This window comes from Tursiops truncatus, chromosome 2 (assembly GCF_011762595.2).
Source record: "Tursiops truncatus isolate mTurTru1 chromosome 2, mTurTru1.mat.Y, whole genome shotgun sequence".
In the NCBI taxonomy this organism is placed as follows: domain Eukaryota; kingdom Metazoa; phylum Chordata; class Mammalia; order Artiodactyla; family Delphinidae; genus Tursiops; species Tursiops truncatus.
Genome location: NC_047035.1, coordinates 165,627,330 through 165,641,637, shown reverse-complemented (window position 1 = coordinate 165,641,637; position 14,308 = coordinate 165,627,330). Strand labels below are relative to the sequence as shown.

Sequence of the window (14,308 nt, the reverse complement as noted above, 5' to 3'; positions counted from 1 at the left end):
ACCATACCTATTTCCTTTGTCTGCCTAAAATGTATTTCCCCTTCCTTTTCACCTAGAAAATCTTGCCATCCTTCAGGACTTACTTCTATTTCTATGTCCTCTGTGAAGCCTTTTCTGACTGGTCCATGGTAATCCTACAGCTCTTGACTGTATCATTTTTCACTTACTCATGACCTAACTGGCAGTAACTCTTCTGTGTTGTATCAATACATGATTTAATTTTACATGTTGCCTCCTTAATTACAGTTCTTGTGGGCAAAAATCATGTCTTTTTTCCTTAATAAATTTATTTTATTTATTTATTTTTGGCTGCGTTAGGTCTTTGTTGCGTGGGCTTTCTCTAGTTGTGGCGAGTGGAGGCTACTCTTCGTTGCGGTGCACGGGCTTTTCATTGCAGTGGCTTCTCTTGTGGAGCACGGGTTCTAGGCGCACGGGCTTCAGCAGTTGTGGCTCGCGGGCTCAGTAGTTTTGGCTCGCGGGCTCTAGAACGCAGGCTCAGTAGTTGTGGCGTACGGGCTTAGTTGCTTCGCAGCATGTGGGATCTTCCCGGAACAGGGCTCGAACCCGTGTCCCCTGCATTGGCAGGTGGATTCTTAACCACTGCGCCACCAGGGAAGCCCCATGTCATTTTTTTTAAACACTGTCCCTCCCACTTTCAGAAAAATAGTGCATTCTCATACACACAGGAAAATTTACATGCGTTTTCTAAACATATCATTTACTGAAACAAATATCCTTATAAGCAAATGATAAAATAACTAAGACCTACGTGAATAAGTAAACTTTGAATCTTCCATTATTTTCTTGTAACGGCTCTTAGTTTTCAAGTTTTGGTTTTAAAATGTACATTTTAGAAGCCATAGATCCAAAGTTAACATAATTAGTTTAATTTTTAAATTTTTTAAACAGATTGCTTCAGCTCATGGAACGATTACAATTTTTTCTTGACAACTTGTAATATGTTTATGGAGGTAGTTTTCCCAGAAAAGGAAGTAGAATGTTATCAGCAAAGACAAATTATGTTAGGAATGCCATCTTGTGGTTGAGAGTAGTCCATTACACTAACAGGTCCTTTCACTGATAATCTTTAATTCAGAAATAAAACATCCAGGAAATTCACAAATGTAAATCACGTTTATAATGTATTGTTACTACAAAGAAGGAAAAACTATATATGTGCATCAACTGTATGTGATTTTAGTTACCAAAAAAGACAATGTTCATTGAAAAGAGAGACCATAGACAAACTATATAGGAATGGAGTCCAAATAATACAGGAAAACTGGTAGAACTAGGAACATACTTCCATGAAGACTATTCAAATACTCTGAATTTTGGAAAGCTTTTCTCTTGAAATAGATACATAATTTTATTTCTGTATCCACTACTAAGTAGTTCGGTGGATTATTACATTGTGGATTTAAATCTTGTGTCTTGGTTTTCAAACTACATCACCTTAACTCTACATATCTAAAGGGGAGTGAAGGCCAGAGCACTTATCTAATCTGGGTGGCGTAGAATACACATAATTAATTACAAGTCCGAAATGGAGAGTCAGAAACACTACTAGCCCTTTCTTAATAGATGAGCTTACTACTTCCTCCACAGAAGTTAACCATTAGAGTGGTAAATTATCTTCCTATTCAATAGAGAACTGGTAATGGTTACAGATGTACTACGGAACAACTATGCTTAAATATTTTAATTGCCAGATTGAATGCCAGACATTTTGGTCTGCTTAAAAGTGGGGGTGAGGGAGTAGAAACTGATATATGTCTCATGAGTGCAAAGCACAGCACAAGGGTCTGTGTACTATGCTACCTTTCTGTCACTTCCAGATTAAGGATCCGAGGAGCATGTGTAGGTATAATGTTCAGATCTAGAGATTAGGCTATTGAAATTCCGAAAGATAACAGATCTACATATAGACATACATATTTACATAAAAACCAAAATGTTATTTGTATTCCAAATCTACGTTTGTGATCAATTATTGCATGCTTATCACCAGAACATTTTTTTTTAACTCAGAAAACTTCTATATGAAGTGATTTTGTGCTAGTTTTTCCACGTGACTCTTCAGGACATTCACATCAGCTGCACAGACCTGGCACCCCATCTTCTCTTGCTGTTTTGTTCTCTCCAATAAAGCCTCATGAGGTGGAGGTAATGCATTGTATGAACTCAGTAAATAAACCTGACTTGACGAAGTCTGACTGATTTCTTTGATCTTTAAAGCCTGCATGATAGCAGGTGCAAACTTTGAGTAATGAGCTGTAGATGAGACGATCACTGGGCAGGTTTTATCTTGCATTCTGTCTGCAACTACTTTTGCAACAGCAGTGTGTGGATCCAAAATATACCCGGAAGTATTGTAGGTAGAGTGAATAGCTGCTAGGCACTCTCCCTCAGAGCACCAGTCAGCTACAAAATCCTGCTGAATTTTCTCAACTAGAATCTTTTCTATCTGGAAGTGATGCTGCTCTTCTAATTGATTAAATAATCTTGTCATTAATTGTCCATCTTTATTAGCCATCAAGTGTAAATGTCGCTCCAGGTTTGAAGATTTGAGAATATCAATTGCTGGTGAAAAGGTTTGTGCTAATTTTCTTTCCCTTAGATCATAATGTCCTGTTTTTATAAAATCAGTCAAAACATGGTTCTGATTAGAAGCACAAATAAATTTTCGAATAGGGATTCCCATGGTTTTGGCATACACTGCTGCTAAAATGTTACCAAAGTTTCCTGTGGGAATACACACATCGACTGGGCTTCCAAAAGAAATAAATCCTTGGCTAACGAGATCAAGGTATGCAGAAGCATGATAAACTACTTGGGGAAGCAGTCGGCCCCAGTTTATGGAATTAGCTGAACTTAACACTGTTCCATATTCCACAGTAAGAAAGCCAGTAAAATCAGAATCCTGAAAAATCCTTTTTATAGATGTCTGGCAAAAATCAAAATCTGACTTGACACCTACTGCCCATCCATTTTCGTTCTGACTGCCAATTATTTGTGCTTTTTGAAAATCACTTACTCCATCCTCAGGAAAAAATGTGGCCACAGCTATTCTTTGCTTGTCCTTCTTACTAAGACGACTAAAGCCATTTAAGACTGCACTCCCGGTGTCTCCTGAGGTGGCTACAAGTATCATGTAATTACAACTTGGTGGAATACAGTGTGCAAAAAGATGGGGCATGAGCTGTAAAGACAAATCTTTAAATGATCCCGTTGGTCCATGGAACAACTCCAGGATGAACTGGTTGCCTGACAGGTGCCTGACAGGGGCAATTTTTGAGCAGGCAAAGTTTTCCCCATAAGCAGTTTCAATCATTTCTCCCAACCTGGAAGCAGGTATGTCAGCAGGATGTATACATTTTTCTAAGAGTATTTGTGCTCTTTCTACGTACGTTGCTCCTACGAGGCTTTTCCACTCCCCAAAGTTTAATTTTGGAAACTCCTTCTCAGGAACAAAAAGTCCACCGTCAGGAGCTAACCCCTCAGTCACAGCTTCACTGAAGAATTTTGTTGGGACCTTCTGTTCACAGTCTTTAGGCCAAATGTGTCTTGTGGAAATGAATGTTTCTGAGTCCACATCTTGGTATCTTTTAACTGCATTCAGCACTTTGTCAGCTACCTCCTCCGGGGAAGCCCCATTTTCACATAAAACACGAGTATCGTACCACTTCTTATAATACTGTCTTCTAAACTTAAGTAAGTCTTTCATAGATGTTCCAGAATTCTGACCTACAATCCTATCTATTTTCATTAATTTTAGACGACTAACTATATCTATTGGAGGTACATCCAGATAAACAATTATTCCATTTTTCTTCAGATGCCGCATGCTAGCATCATGCATTGGATTGGACCCAGTAAGGGAAATCACACTTCCAGATGCAGAGAAGTTTAACACAGCTTTTCCTTCCTCTTCTAAAAATTGCTCATTACCAACATCCTGCAATTTTTCAGACACACTCATATTCCAGGTTTTTTCAAGGATATCATCATCCACATCTATGACACAACAACCTAGTTTCTGACCTATTATTCTGGCTACTGTTGTTTTCCCAGCACCGGGTGGTCCCATCAGGATAATATTTTTGTCTCCAACAAGAGAGTAGATTGAGTGCCATGACTTCCTTAATTCTGCAAGTGCAAAGGTTCTTGAAAGAAATAGCTGTGCACGTTTATCCGTTTTCACATGTGTACTAGAAAAGCATTTCTGAGCTATTTGTTTCAGGTGCTGACATCGGTTAAAGTGGAGCATTCTCTTTTCACTTTTCTGCGCAAGCCAACCTAAAAACTGGCTTTGGCCCTTTCAAACATAAAAACAAACAAAAAAGACATTTGGTTACTAATTTCAAAAGACTATCCCAATAGGATTAAGTATAACCACGCCCACAGTACATACACTGTTTAACATTCTTCCAAATTTATGGGATATTTAAAAAAGTATTTGAACCCAAATTCTCATTTATTTCATATTATCCTTTTAACAATCTTTTCAAGTCTCAAGATATTGAGTAATCAAAACTTTAACAATTTGTAACTATGAGCAACACTTTATTCAGAAAATGCCGTATCATAGATGCTTTTTCAAAAAGATACTAAATCAAATTAGTATTTATTTTCCTATAATGAAAATTGTCTCATGGTTTATAACCCATGTAAATAAGGATGATTTGGAGTTGGAATGCTTTTTACTTGCTGAACAAAAAGCTGAACAATACTCTTTATATTTAATTTCTCTTTAGTTAATATGAAAATGTTGATAGATTATCATGTTACTCATAAATTTCTTAGTCAAAGAATTCACAAGAAACCAGAATAAAATATTTGCTTATAAAAATAAATAAATAAGATGCTTAAATAATTTTCCAAACTATAGGGCAAAGGTATGACATTTTCTTTCTTACATGCCTTTTACATGCACACTGTTAAGAATCATTCTTACATATTTTTCATGTTGAAGGCCTTAAAAAAAGCTAATGAAAGATATAACATTATGCAAATACTTAAGAAAAATTGATAATCAGCAGCAAAGTCAAAGGCTACATATCTATAACCTTCTGTGCATGGGACCATCACTTTAATTTCTGTCCTATAAACATCATCATTGGAGAGACTTAACTCAAATTCCAGACTCCAGAGTGATAGCAAAAAAACTCAGGAATGTTTCCAATTATAAGAGGACAAACTTATTCTGGCATCCGGAGAAGCTCTGTAATTCCCCATACTGGTCAAATCCCTGTCTTTGGAAATATACTCACCATTAAAACACAAATGTATGCAAGACAGGTCAAATTTTACTAAAAAAAAAAAAAAAAAAGTTTTACTAGACAGTACCGAATTTCTGCCACAAAGCGATATACAAGACAACATAACCAAATGATAAATATAAATCTTTCACACGACACCTAAAACTTTCAATGATTTAACTGTATGTTTAGTGATCAGTGGACTGAGGCTATGAAATGAGTATCCGAATTACTCTTTTAGGTTGTTTTATCCATCTGAATCACTACATGATTTAGATGCAATAATATCTCCTGTAAAAAGCACAGTGTCTGCCACACATGGGTACCTCTTGGCTATTTAAATGATTTTATAATAAATTCAAAGCACATAGCATGGTGGTTGGCACATAAGACCATTTATATAGTAATATTAACCACCGTCACTCAATGACAATAGACTAAAAACATATAAATTGAATCAGAATATCTAGGCACAAAGCTAGGCATATTTTTTTATGGTTTGGTTTGTTTATAAACCTTCAGAGAAAACAGGGGTACTCATCCGTGAATCAAGAACTGTTTTGTCAAGCACAGTCTAATCCTTTCCCTGAAACAAACCAAGGATCAGAGAACTGTACACTTGAACCCTATCAGCAATTTCTTTTATTAAACTACTTTTATTCTGGAACTCTTCGTTACCACATTATTTTGAGGGCACTGTATAAAACAGCCTGATTAACTTCCTATTCAGGTGGCTTTTGCTTATAACATCACAGAGTGTCTTCTTTGTTAGTTCCCAATGCATAACTTTCTGAGGTCTATATTGGTAATAATTGTGTATTACCTGAGTAGCTGGTTTGTTTTTATGGGCATTAAATCTTTTATCTGATCTTTTCCACTTTATGTTGGTTGCTACAATGCTTAACATCAACTCCATTAAAAGCAGAAGACTGTAACACAAACATTATGCAAGTTAACTTCACCTTATCTTTTATAACCTTATTCTTCCTTTGTTTTATATGAATTCAAAGTAGAAAATTGTGACAGTTCAACTTATTAATTCTGTATCAGTATTACTTCACCATAAAAATCTTCCTGAAACTAGCAGAAGGCAGGTATTAATTGCTCTAACATTATCATTTTTAAAGAAAATTAAAGAAGCTACATACTAAATTTTGTAACATTTAGCCACAAACTCATTTTAGGGTTTCAACATTCACTGTAAGCCAACCAAAAGACAAGAGAAGATGGAATAATGCCCACAGCATGTAACTTTTATCTGGAAACTGCATTTTTACTTAAGAGGTAATATAGTCAATTTTCATTATTCATGGTAGTTATGTTCTATCATGTCACCATGAATATGAATTAATGAATATTGAACCATTGCTCCTAGGGGAAATACAGGGTTAGGTTCCTGTGAGCCTCTGGTCACAACATTTTTGGCAACCAATCAATACGTAATGTTTTATGTGTGTTTCTGCTTAAAGACATCTTATTTAATATATATACATAGTGATTCATTACCATTGAACTCAGCCTTTAACACACACCTGAAGGAAACTTATCTAACACACACATTTTCTCTGTAAGGGACATCGTGGCCTTAGTGTCTTAGGAACATGAGTAGCACTTCAGCGCTCTGCTTGGGGGCCATTTTAACCAGCAAAATCACCAGCTAGAAGCACAAAAATGCAAAAAATGTGGCACTTAAATAGAATTCAAAAGACACTTGTTTATAGTAGGAGCTGAAACAAGAAGGCAGAGCATCACCTTGTTTAACTCCAGCTTGGAATGCATATCTCCTGACTCAAATTTTTCACCACTGTTCACGTGACCATGAATGATTGCAAAAGTGCTACAAGTATTAATTTTGGGTTATAAATAAATTTTAGCGAGTAGAATTCACAAATATAGAACTTGTGAAAAGTGAGGACCAACTGCATATCATTTTCCTTTATGATTCAAAGCCATGCTATTAGACTTTTCCATTTACTTATATTTTAATACGTTTTTCAATACAGGGGTTATGAATAGGCAATTTTTCTTCAGCCAAAGAACAAAACTATTTCAAATTAAATGCAAGTCAATCACATAAGAGTCAAGAAACAAAAACAGTACTTAAAGACTAAATCTCTTGATCATTAAGTACTCAGGTTTTACTGAATCATTGATGTTCTGAAATATTTTTTGTAGAGCCAAGTTCTACACAAAAAATATTTTAGTAAACTAATTTCTCAGGGGATAGTATATACCACTCCATTATACATTAATACTTTTTAAATAGGTTTTCTTATCACTTACAGTGGAGTTTTTTGATCCACTAGTTCCAATGGACACTTTTTTGACATGAAAGACACTTGCCATTCAAACAGATAAATGGAAAGGCAGTGATGTGTCAGTATCACAGCAAGAACTTTAAAAAACAGAATGTCCACATGTACATATTAATTTAAGTACTGTGTGACCTCGAAGTATGAAACTTAACAATTTTACTGTGGCAAGCTGATCAAAACTGAAGAATTCCAGGAAAAAAAGTACAGAAACCACTTTTTAAAAGGTTTTTAAATTATTTCCTAAGAATGATAACAAAGTTATACACTTTTAAAACAGAAATACATATTAATTTTCAGGAAACTATTTACAGTGATATTTTCCTACATTTACCACTAGATGATTGATAATCAGCCCAAATCATATTAAACCCATTATCAATTTTTACTTCCAAAATAGTCCAGAAATTTTCAATTCCATTATAAAATTACCTAGAATACTTCTGGGAAATTGTCAAAATCTATTCAGTGAAAATGATTTAGCATTTGTTACCCATTTAAAATATTGGTTATTACTCTCCCAAATTAAGGCATAGCACCCCAAAAATTATTTCATGATGAGAACTGGCTACAGTTCAATGAACTTTTGAAAATATTTATGCCATGATTATACTTGTCATCCTGTTTTAATACAATCTCTATTAATAATTTCTAAGGATGACTAAATCTAGTCCACTATTTTATGAAGACAGACATTCTAAGGTTTTTTTAAAATTCTTAAAAAATTACTGCATTTTTACAATAAATTGTTTTCCCATAAGTAATACGAAAAAAATGCAAATATATTAGGATATAAACTAACCCGCAGAAGGTTAGAAGCTTTGCTGCTTCTGACTACTAAGGAAAACTCCTCTTAACAAGCCTTCAGTCAGTCAGCTGACTGAAACTGCGAGGAGGAAGGACCACACTTCAGTGCCATGTGGTAATCACAGGGGTCTTACAATCAAAGCATTTTCCAAGTTCACCACTCATCTTTGCCTTTATCTTAGAATCAAGCTGCCTAAGCCTTTCCTGTTGGTAGTCTTACGCTGTTAGATATCTTTAAGGTCTTGCGTATCTAAGTCAAAAGCCTCTTTAAGTACCCTTTGCAATTCTATAACTTAGAAAAATATTGTAAAGAATATGTCTTTAGAAAGGGTTTATTTTCCTCCCAGTTGTCCTATTTATAGTCCCACCTCTGCCCATTTTATTCATTTAAGTAGATTAAAATAATACTTAGCGAAAAAACCTAATTTGTATGTACAACCATTCATTCATATAAGGGGTCTGTGCAAACTACAACCCACAGGCCAAATCTGGCCCACCCCTATTTTTGTAAATTAAGTTTCATGGGAACAAAACTTTGCTCATTCATTTTTTTCATTTGTTAAATATTGTCTTTGGCTGCTTTTGAGCTATAATGGTAGAGCTGAGTAGTTTCGAAAGGATCCATCTGGGCTGCAAAGGCCTAAAACATTTATTATCTAGCCCTTTACAGAAAAAGTTCACCACCTCTGATGGTACACCAATACTAATTCTCTGTGGACATACTGAACATAGGCATTTCCTTGAATAGGACTGCCATTTTGAGGGAATTATAAAAATTAGAAATGCATTCTTTGTAAACATACTTTCAAAAGGCAAGAAGAATTACAGACCAAGTATCTAAAGGAAAAAAGTTCCTTTCCAAATGATTTAACAACTTCATTAAGACGGTGCACTGAATGCACTACACTGAGACCTTAAATTCTGTTTAGTGTTTTTAAAACCATAATAAACATACTGACATCAGTGAAATTACTGGTATTCAGTAACAGCAGAAAGTCAAGACTAGCTAAAGCCAGTGGGTGCTTACTAACTGCAGAAATCATGCTTTGCCTTTATTGGCTCTTTTAGGAACTGATTCACATGAACAGTCCTAAAGCGTTCCTTCTAATTAGAAAGTTTATAAACTTTGGCCAATGACTGTCCACTTGGCTTAACGGTATTATCATTCTGAGTCCTTAGTTCAAATCTTAGCATATATAGAGAACATTATTCTTCTCTATACATGCTAAGCAAACATTATTCTTCTCTATACATGCTAAGCAAAAAACGTAAAATGCTCAAAGTGGAAAGGAAAAGGGCAAAGTGGCATATACATATAAACTGTTTTGTTTCAAAACAGAAAATCCGATGTGAAGAACAGGAACATCACCCACAAGGTGCCAATCATCTGAAATAAAATGTTTGTTAAACGCCTGGGATTAAAAAATACAAACCTGACCAACTGGATAAGAAAAAACTAAATTTATTCTTGTCTAATGAAATTCACTAAGAGCCCAAGATGATAAGGACCCACACATTCAGCAAACCCTTTTAAATTAACCAAGCCACCAGGCTGTTTTAATCCCTCCACCGAGCACCCTGGCAGTGAGATGACCAAAACTGGCCTTCTCTTATCTTGGAGCATCCTTAGTCCCCTTCGGGCAGAGTGGCCTCTATAATGTTGGTTCAGAACCATACTGCCAAAATGTCTTTCAAAGCCTCGGGATGGTGAGCTTCCTTCAGCAGTCATATGCGAATAAGTAGGTTCACGGAAGACCAAATGGTTCAAACGGAATAAAACCTCTTCTAAGATCGTTTTCAAAAAAGGACACCAAAAAAAAAAAAAGGGCAACAACTCAAGAGCCCGTTCAAAAGGCTTCTCCTTCAGGTTTAGGCTTCTCGTTTAAAAAACAAAGACCTAAGAGGAGGGGCCCGATCAAGAGGTAAACTGGCGGAGAAGGGGCGAGGTGCAGGATAAAGCGAGGCAGGTGGCCCAGGGGAGGACGGGCCGCGACAGGCGAACCGGGAGGACGGCGGGGCGCCGGCGCGCCCGCACAGGTGGCGGCAGGGCTGAGCCCGGGACGTAAGCAGCCGAGAAGGCGGGCGCGGACAGAGCGCTGGGATCACCGCCGAGCAGCGCAAAGGGGAAGGCACGGAGCGGGAAAGGCATGCGATGGGAACAGACTGGTTTCTACAGTTTCCCTTTCTCCTCAAATAACTCACCAAGAAAATCACACTGAGAAGACGGGGGAAAAGAAAGGAAATGGGAAGGAGCGTCCGGGAGCCGCCAGTGCCACCTCGGGCTGCAACCCGACACCTCGGGCCCCCGCCCAGGACGGCCCACAGCCTTGAGCCCAGGCCTCGCTTGTCCCACCCGGCTTCCGCACAGCGGCCTTTGCGCCTGCGCCGAGGTCGGCTTCCACGTCCTCGTGCCACGCCCACGGCCGGAGCAGCCCAGCACCGGGTAAGTGACTCGTCCCGCGCCCCACCCACCCGAGCCGGCTCCGCTCCTCGGGCTCCTCCCTCTCTCGTCCTGCTCCCGACGTCGGACGTGCGTCTGCGTGGCCTCAGCCGCGCGCCCCGCCCCCACCGGGTAGGCACCTGCGCACAAGAATGTTATTGTGCGACGCCGGCACGCCAGGTTCGGTGCTGGGCGTGTCTCTGCTAGAGTTTTATCTTTTTCTCCAAATACACAGAAACAGGAAAGAGCAACATTTTTAAGAGGACGCCAGTCTTCACCCCTTTACTCCCAAAGGTACATATAAACAGTGGTTTTCAGGTTGAAGTTCTCTGAGAGAAAAGGAGCTGCCGAGAGAGGGAAGAGAGGAAAGGTAGTTTGCAGGGCCACCTTCCACTTCCCCGTTGCCTAGTAACTGTTTCCAGGGCAGTCGCGCCGTCAACAACGCTAAGTGATCCCAAGAGTAATAGAAGAGAGATTTTATTTTCTTCCCAAGAGAGGACAGCTAAGAAGACGTCAAAGGGGAATTGTGTGAAAGAGAGAAGCCTTAGTTCCTTGAGAAGGCAAGAGAGTAGGAGAGGAAAGGGGAAGCGATGAAGAAAGGGATGGAGATATTGTTATAATGAGGAAAAAAGCTGAGTAGTTTTAAGGACTCATTTGGTGGCCATGGATCCAACGTGCTCTTCTGAGAGCATTTATAACCTCATACCCAGTGACTGGAAGGAACATCCCCCGCCTCCTAGGTACGTAAGCAAAGATGACCACTTGAAACAAAAATGGGGAATTACTGTTCCATTTCAGGATTAAATAAGCATCATATCACTTTCAAAACGAGAGAACGTGTATTTTTGTCTCAATGAAATAGCCTTGGATGACAACTTCTTAAATAAAAGTTTGCAAAATAAAAGTATTTAGCATCTCACAATTCACAGAGAGGGCAGCCTGGTGCTGTGAGAGGGCCGTTTTCTTATGTTAGCCTCCTTTTAATACGTGTGTGATTGTTTGTAATTTAATTGTGCATGTGTGATGTGGCATACAACATAGCCTGAAATTTCTTATTGTTGAAAAGAGAAAATCACAATTTTATTATTCTGTGTTAGGATACTTGAAACTTGGTTTCAGGAGTTAATTGTTTTGTTTCTAACTACACTACTGCTCCCTGTATAAAGGGATAATACTTATTTTTTTCCCCAAAAGTATTGTCAAGTATAAATTCCTATTTGTTTCTGAGCCTCAGTTTTTTGATTGGTGAAACAAAATAAATGGATGAGGTAGATTCTAAGGTCTTTTTTTTTTTTTTTTAAACCAAGTTGTCATTTTCTTTCTTTCTTTTTTTTTTTTTGCGGTACGTGGGCCTCTCACTGCTGTGGCCTCTCCCGTTGCGGAGCACAGGCTCCGGACGCGCAGGCCCAGTGGCCATGGCTCACGGGCCCACCGCTCGCTCCGCGGCACGTGGGATCCTCCTGGACCGGGTCACGAACCCGCGTCCCCTGCATCGGCAGGCAGACTCTCAAGCACTGCGCCACCGGGGAAGCCCTCCTTCTTTTTTAAAAAAATAAATTTATTTTATTATTTTTGGCTGCATTGGGTCTTCATTACTGCATGCAGGGTTTCTCTGGTTGCGGCGAGCGGGGGCCACTCTTTGTTGCTGTGCGTGGGCTTCTCACTGAGGTGGCTTCTCTTGTTGCGGAGCACAGGCTCTAGGCGCGTGGGCTTCAGTAGTTGTAGCAGACGGGCTTCAGTAGTAGTGGCTCGCAGGCCCTAGAGCGCAGACTTAGTAGTTGTGGCGCACGCGCTTAGTTGCTCCACAGCGTGTGGAATCTTCCTGGACCAGGGCTCGAACCTGTGTCCCCTGCATTGGCAGGTGGATTCTTAACCACTGTGCCACCAGGGAAGTCCCTCTAAGGTCTTTTCTTGATCTGATAGTTGATGGAAGGAAGAGTGGATTGATAGAGACCCAAAAATACGTCATTGAGTTAAGATTTTCATGTAGGTGTTAGGACCCCCTTTAATTCCCCAAATTTCGAAAAGGAAACCACACAGTAAACATCCCAGTTAGTCTTCTGGGACTTAGCACTTAGTTAAATCTATGGGGAGAAAAGAAGGTAACTGATAGAGAAAATCTCATTCCTCCTAGGATTTTTGCAGCTTTTACCTTTCTCTTTTTCCTGATCCAAGGCAAAACCGCACTGCAAGAGCAGTGGGCTAAAAACAAAAAAACAGGCTCTGCAACTAATTGGTTTTGTGATCATGAATACATTTTCATTTGTTTTCTGATCTGTAAAACAAACTAAATGAACTAGATAATCCTTTGAGTCTTTCACATCTAATTATCAATTATCTTTACTAGTAATTGCTTGGGGTGCATAACATCTTCAACAAGAAGGCAGATCCTTCCACTTTTAAGCTTGAGTATCTGTTTTTAACCAAACCAATACCTATTTTGTTTTTCATTAGCTTCTCAAAATCTAGTAGAAATTAGAAATAGGAATTCAAAGTAAGATATGGTACAGTTGCAGAGTTTATGAGAAGTGTTCAAATTAACTATTGCTGAATGGACTTTTGGGCGAAAATTCCTGTATATTGTACAAGATAAAGTTTCTCTGTATAACTCACTGGCTGATTATATTTTCCATAGTATACTGTATTTGAATGTTAAGATAGTTTATTAAATAGGCGTTTTGTTTTTTGGTAAATTTAAAAGCTTTACTGCATCTAGGTGACTTTTTCAAGAAATTTTATAGGAAAAATCTTTATTCATTTGGCAAGCACTTACTGAACCCTGTTAGTGTATAACATTGCCCTTGGGCAATGTTGGAGTGACAGCACAAACTTGGTTTACTCTGAAGGAGTAAGGAGAAAAAACTAACCTACAGTGAAAGGAATAGAAGGCATCCAAATGTGATGGCAAAGAACTCATTGCATTAGGGTGAAGTTAGGCTACACTGTCAGCACAGCCATGAGTTTTTCATTTGACAAGATGTCATGCATGCAAAACACTAATTTATAAAAAACAGAGCATAATAAAACATTTAACCAATTCTTTCTCACCACAGTAACACAAACTTGCCCTTACCCAATCCCCTTACTGCAGTACAAATTCATGCTAAGAAAGAAATATATTAAGCTGCGAGCCTTGTTTGCATCACTGAGTTATAAACCCAGCTTCAGTAAAGCTCACTGCAGCTCTTTGCAAGACTGGCAAGATGATCGTCCAGCTTTCACAAAGAGGTGGATTCCTTGGGGAAACCAACAGTTGACAGCACTGTGATCTCCCTTACCTCAGAGGTTACAGGCTCCTTGGGGAACTGGAAGATAAACATTAAAATGTTGGTTAACAGTAAAACCATGTATTATTGAAAACCCTAATGAGAGATGCAGATGCTAAATGAGAATTTAGAAAATGGATATATGTAATCAAAGTGGGATGAAGGGCACCCTCTTCCAGTTGAACAGTGAGCTATGAGCAGTCTAGGTCCCAAAATTCTACA

The 14,308-nt window shown here is 38.5% G+C and overlaps 2 protein-coding genes across 5 annotated transcripts in view; one reads left to right on the top strand and one right to left on the bottom strand.

The window, feature by feature from the left end:
* Positions 1–1,069: 1,069 nt before the first annotated feature.
* On the bottom strand, positions 1,070–10,706 carry THNSL1 (threonine synthase like 1). 2 transcript variants are annotated; one of them, XM_019933431.2, is made up of 3 exons: positions 10,583–10,696; positions 5,274–5,312; positions 1,070–4,318 (listed from the first exon to the last, which is right to left on the bottom strand). In XM_019933431.2, the coding sequence occupies exons 2-3, from the start codon at positions 5,274–5,276 to the stop codon at positions 2,039–2,041; spliced, it is 2,283 nt and encodes a 760-aa protein (XP_019788990.1). In that variant the 5' UTR covers positions 5,277–5,312; positions 10,583–10,696; the 3' UTR covers positions 1,070–2,038. The 2 variants fall into 2 exon arrangements, with proteins under 2 accessions (XP_019788990.1, XP_019788991.1); XM_019933432.3 differs by lacking the exon at positions 5,274–5,312 and having other exon boundaries at positions 10,583–10,706.
* The window catches only part of ENKUR (enkurin, TRPC channel interacting protein), a 30,438-nt gene continuing 26,824 nt past the window's right edge, over positions 10,695–14,308 (top strand). Inside the window, exon 1 of one of the 3 annotated variants that reach the window (XM_019933434.3) lies at positions 10,695–10,823. Coding sequence is in view for 1 of the 3 variants with exons in the window: in XM_019933433.3 (XP_019788992.2) it covers positions 11,484–11,560 (77 nt within the window). In the remaining 2 variants the exon portion in view is untranslated. Of the gene's footprint in view, positions 10,824–10,968; positions 11,561–14,308 lie in introns of those variants that run through there. The other 2 variants (XM_019933433.3, XM_019933435.3) reach the window with 2 other exon arrangements.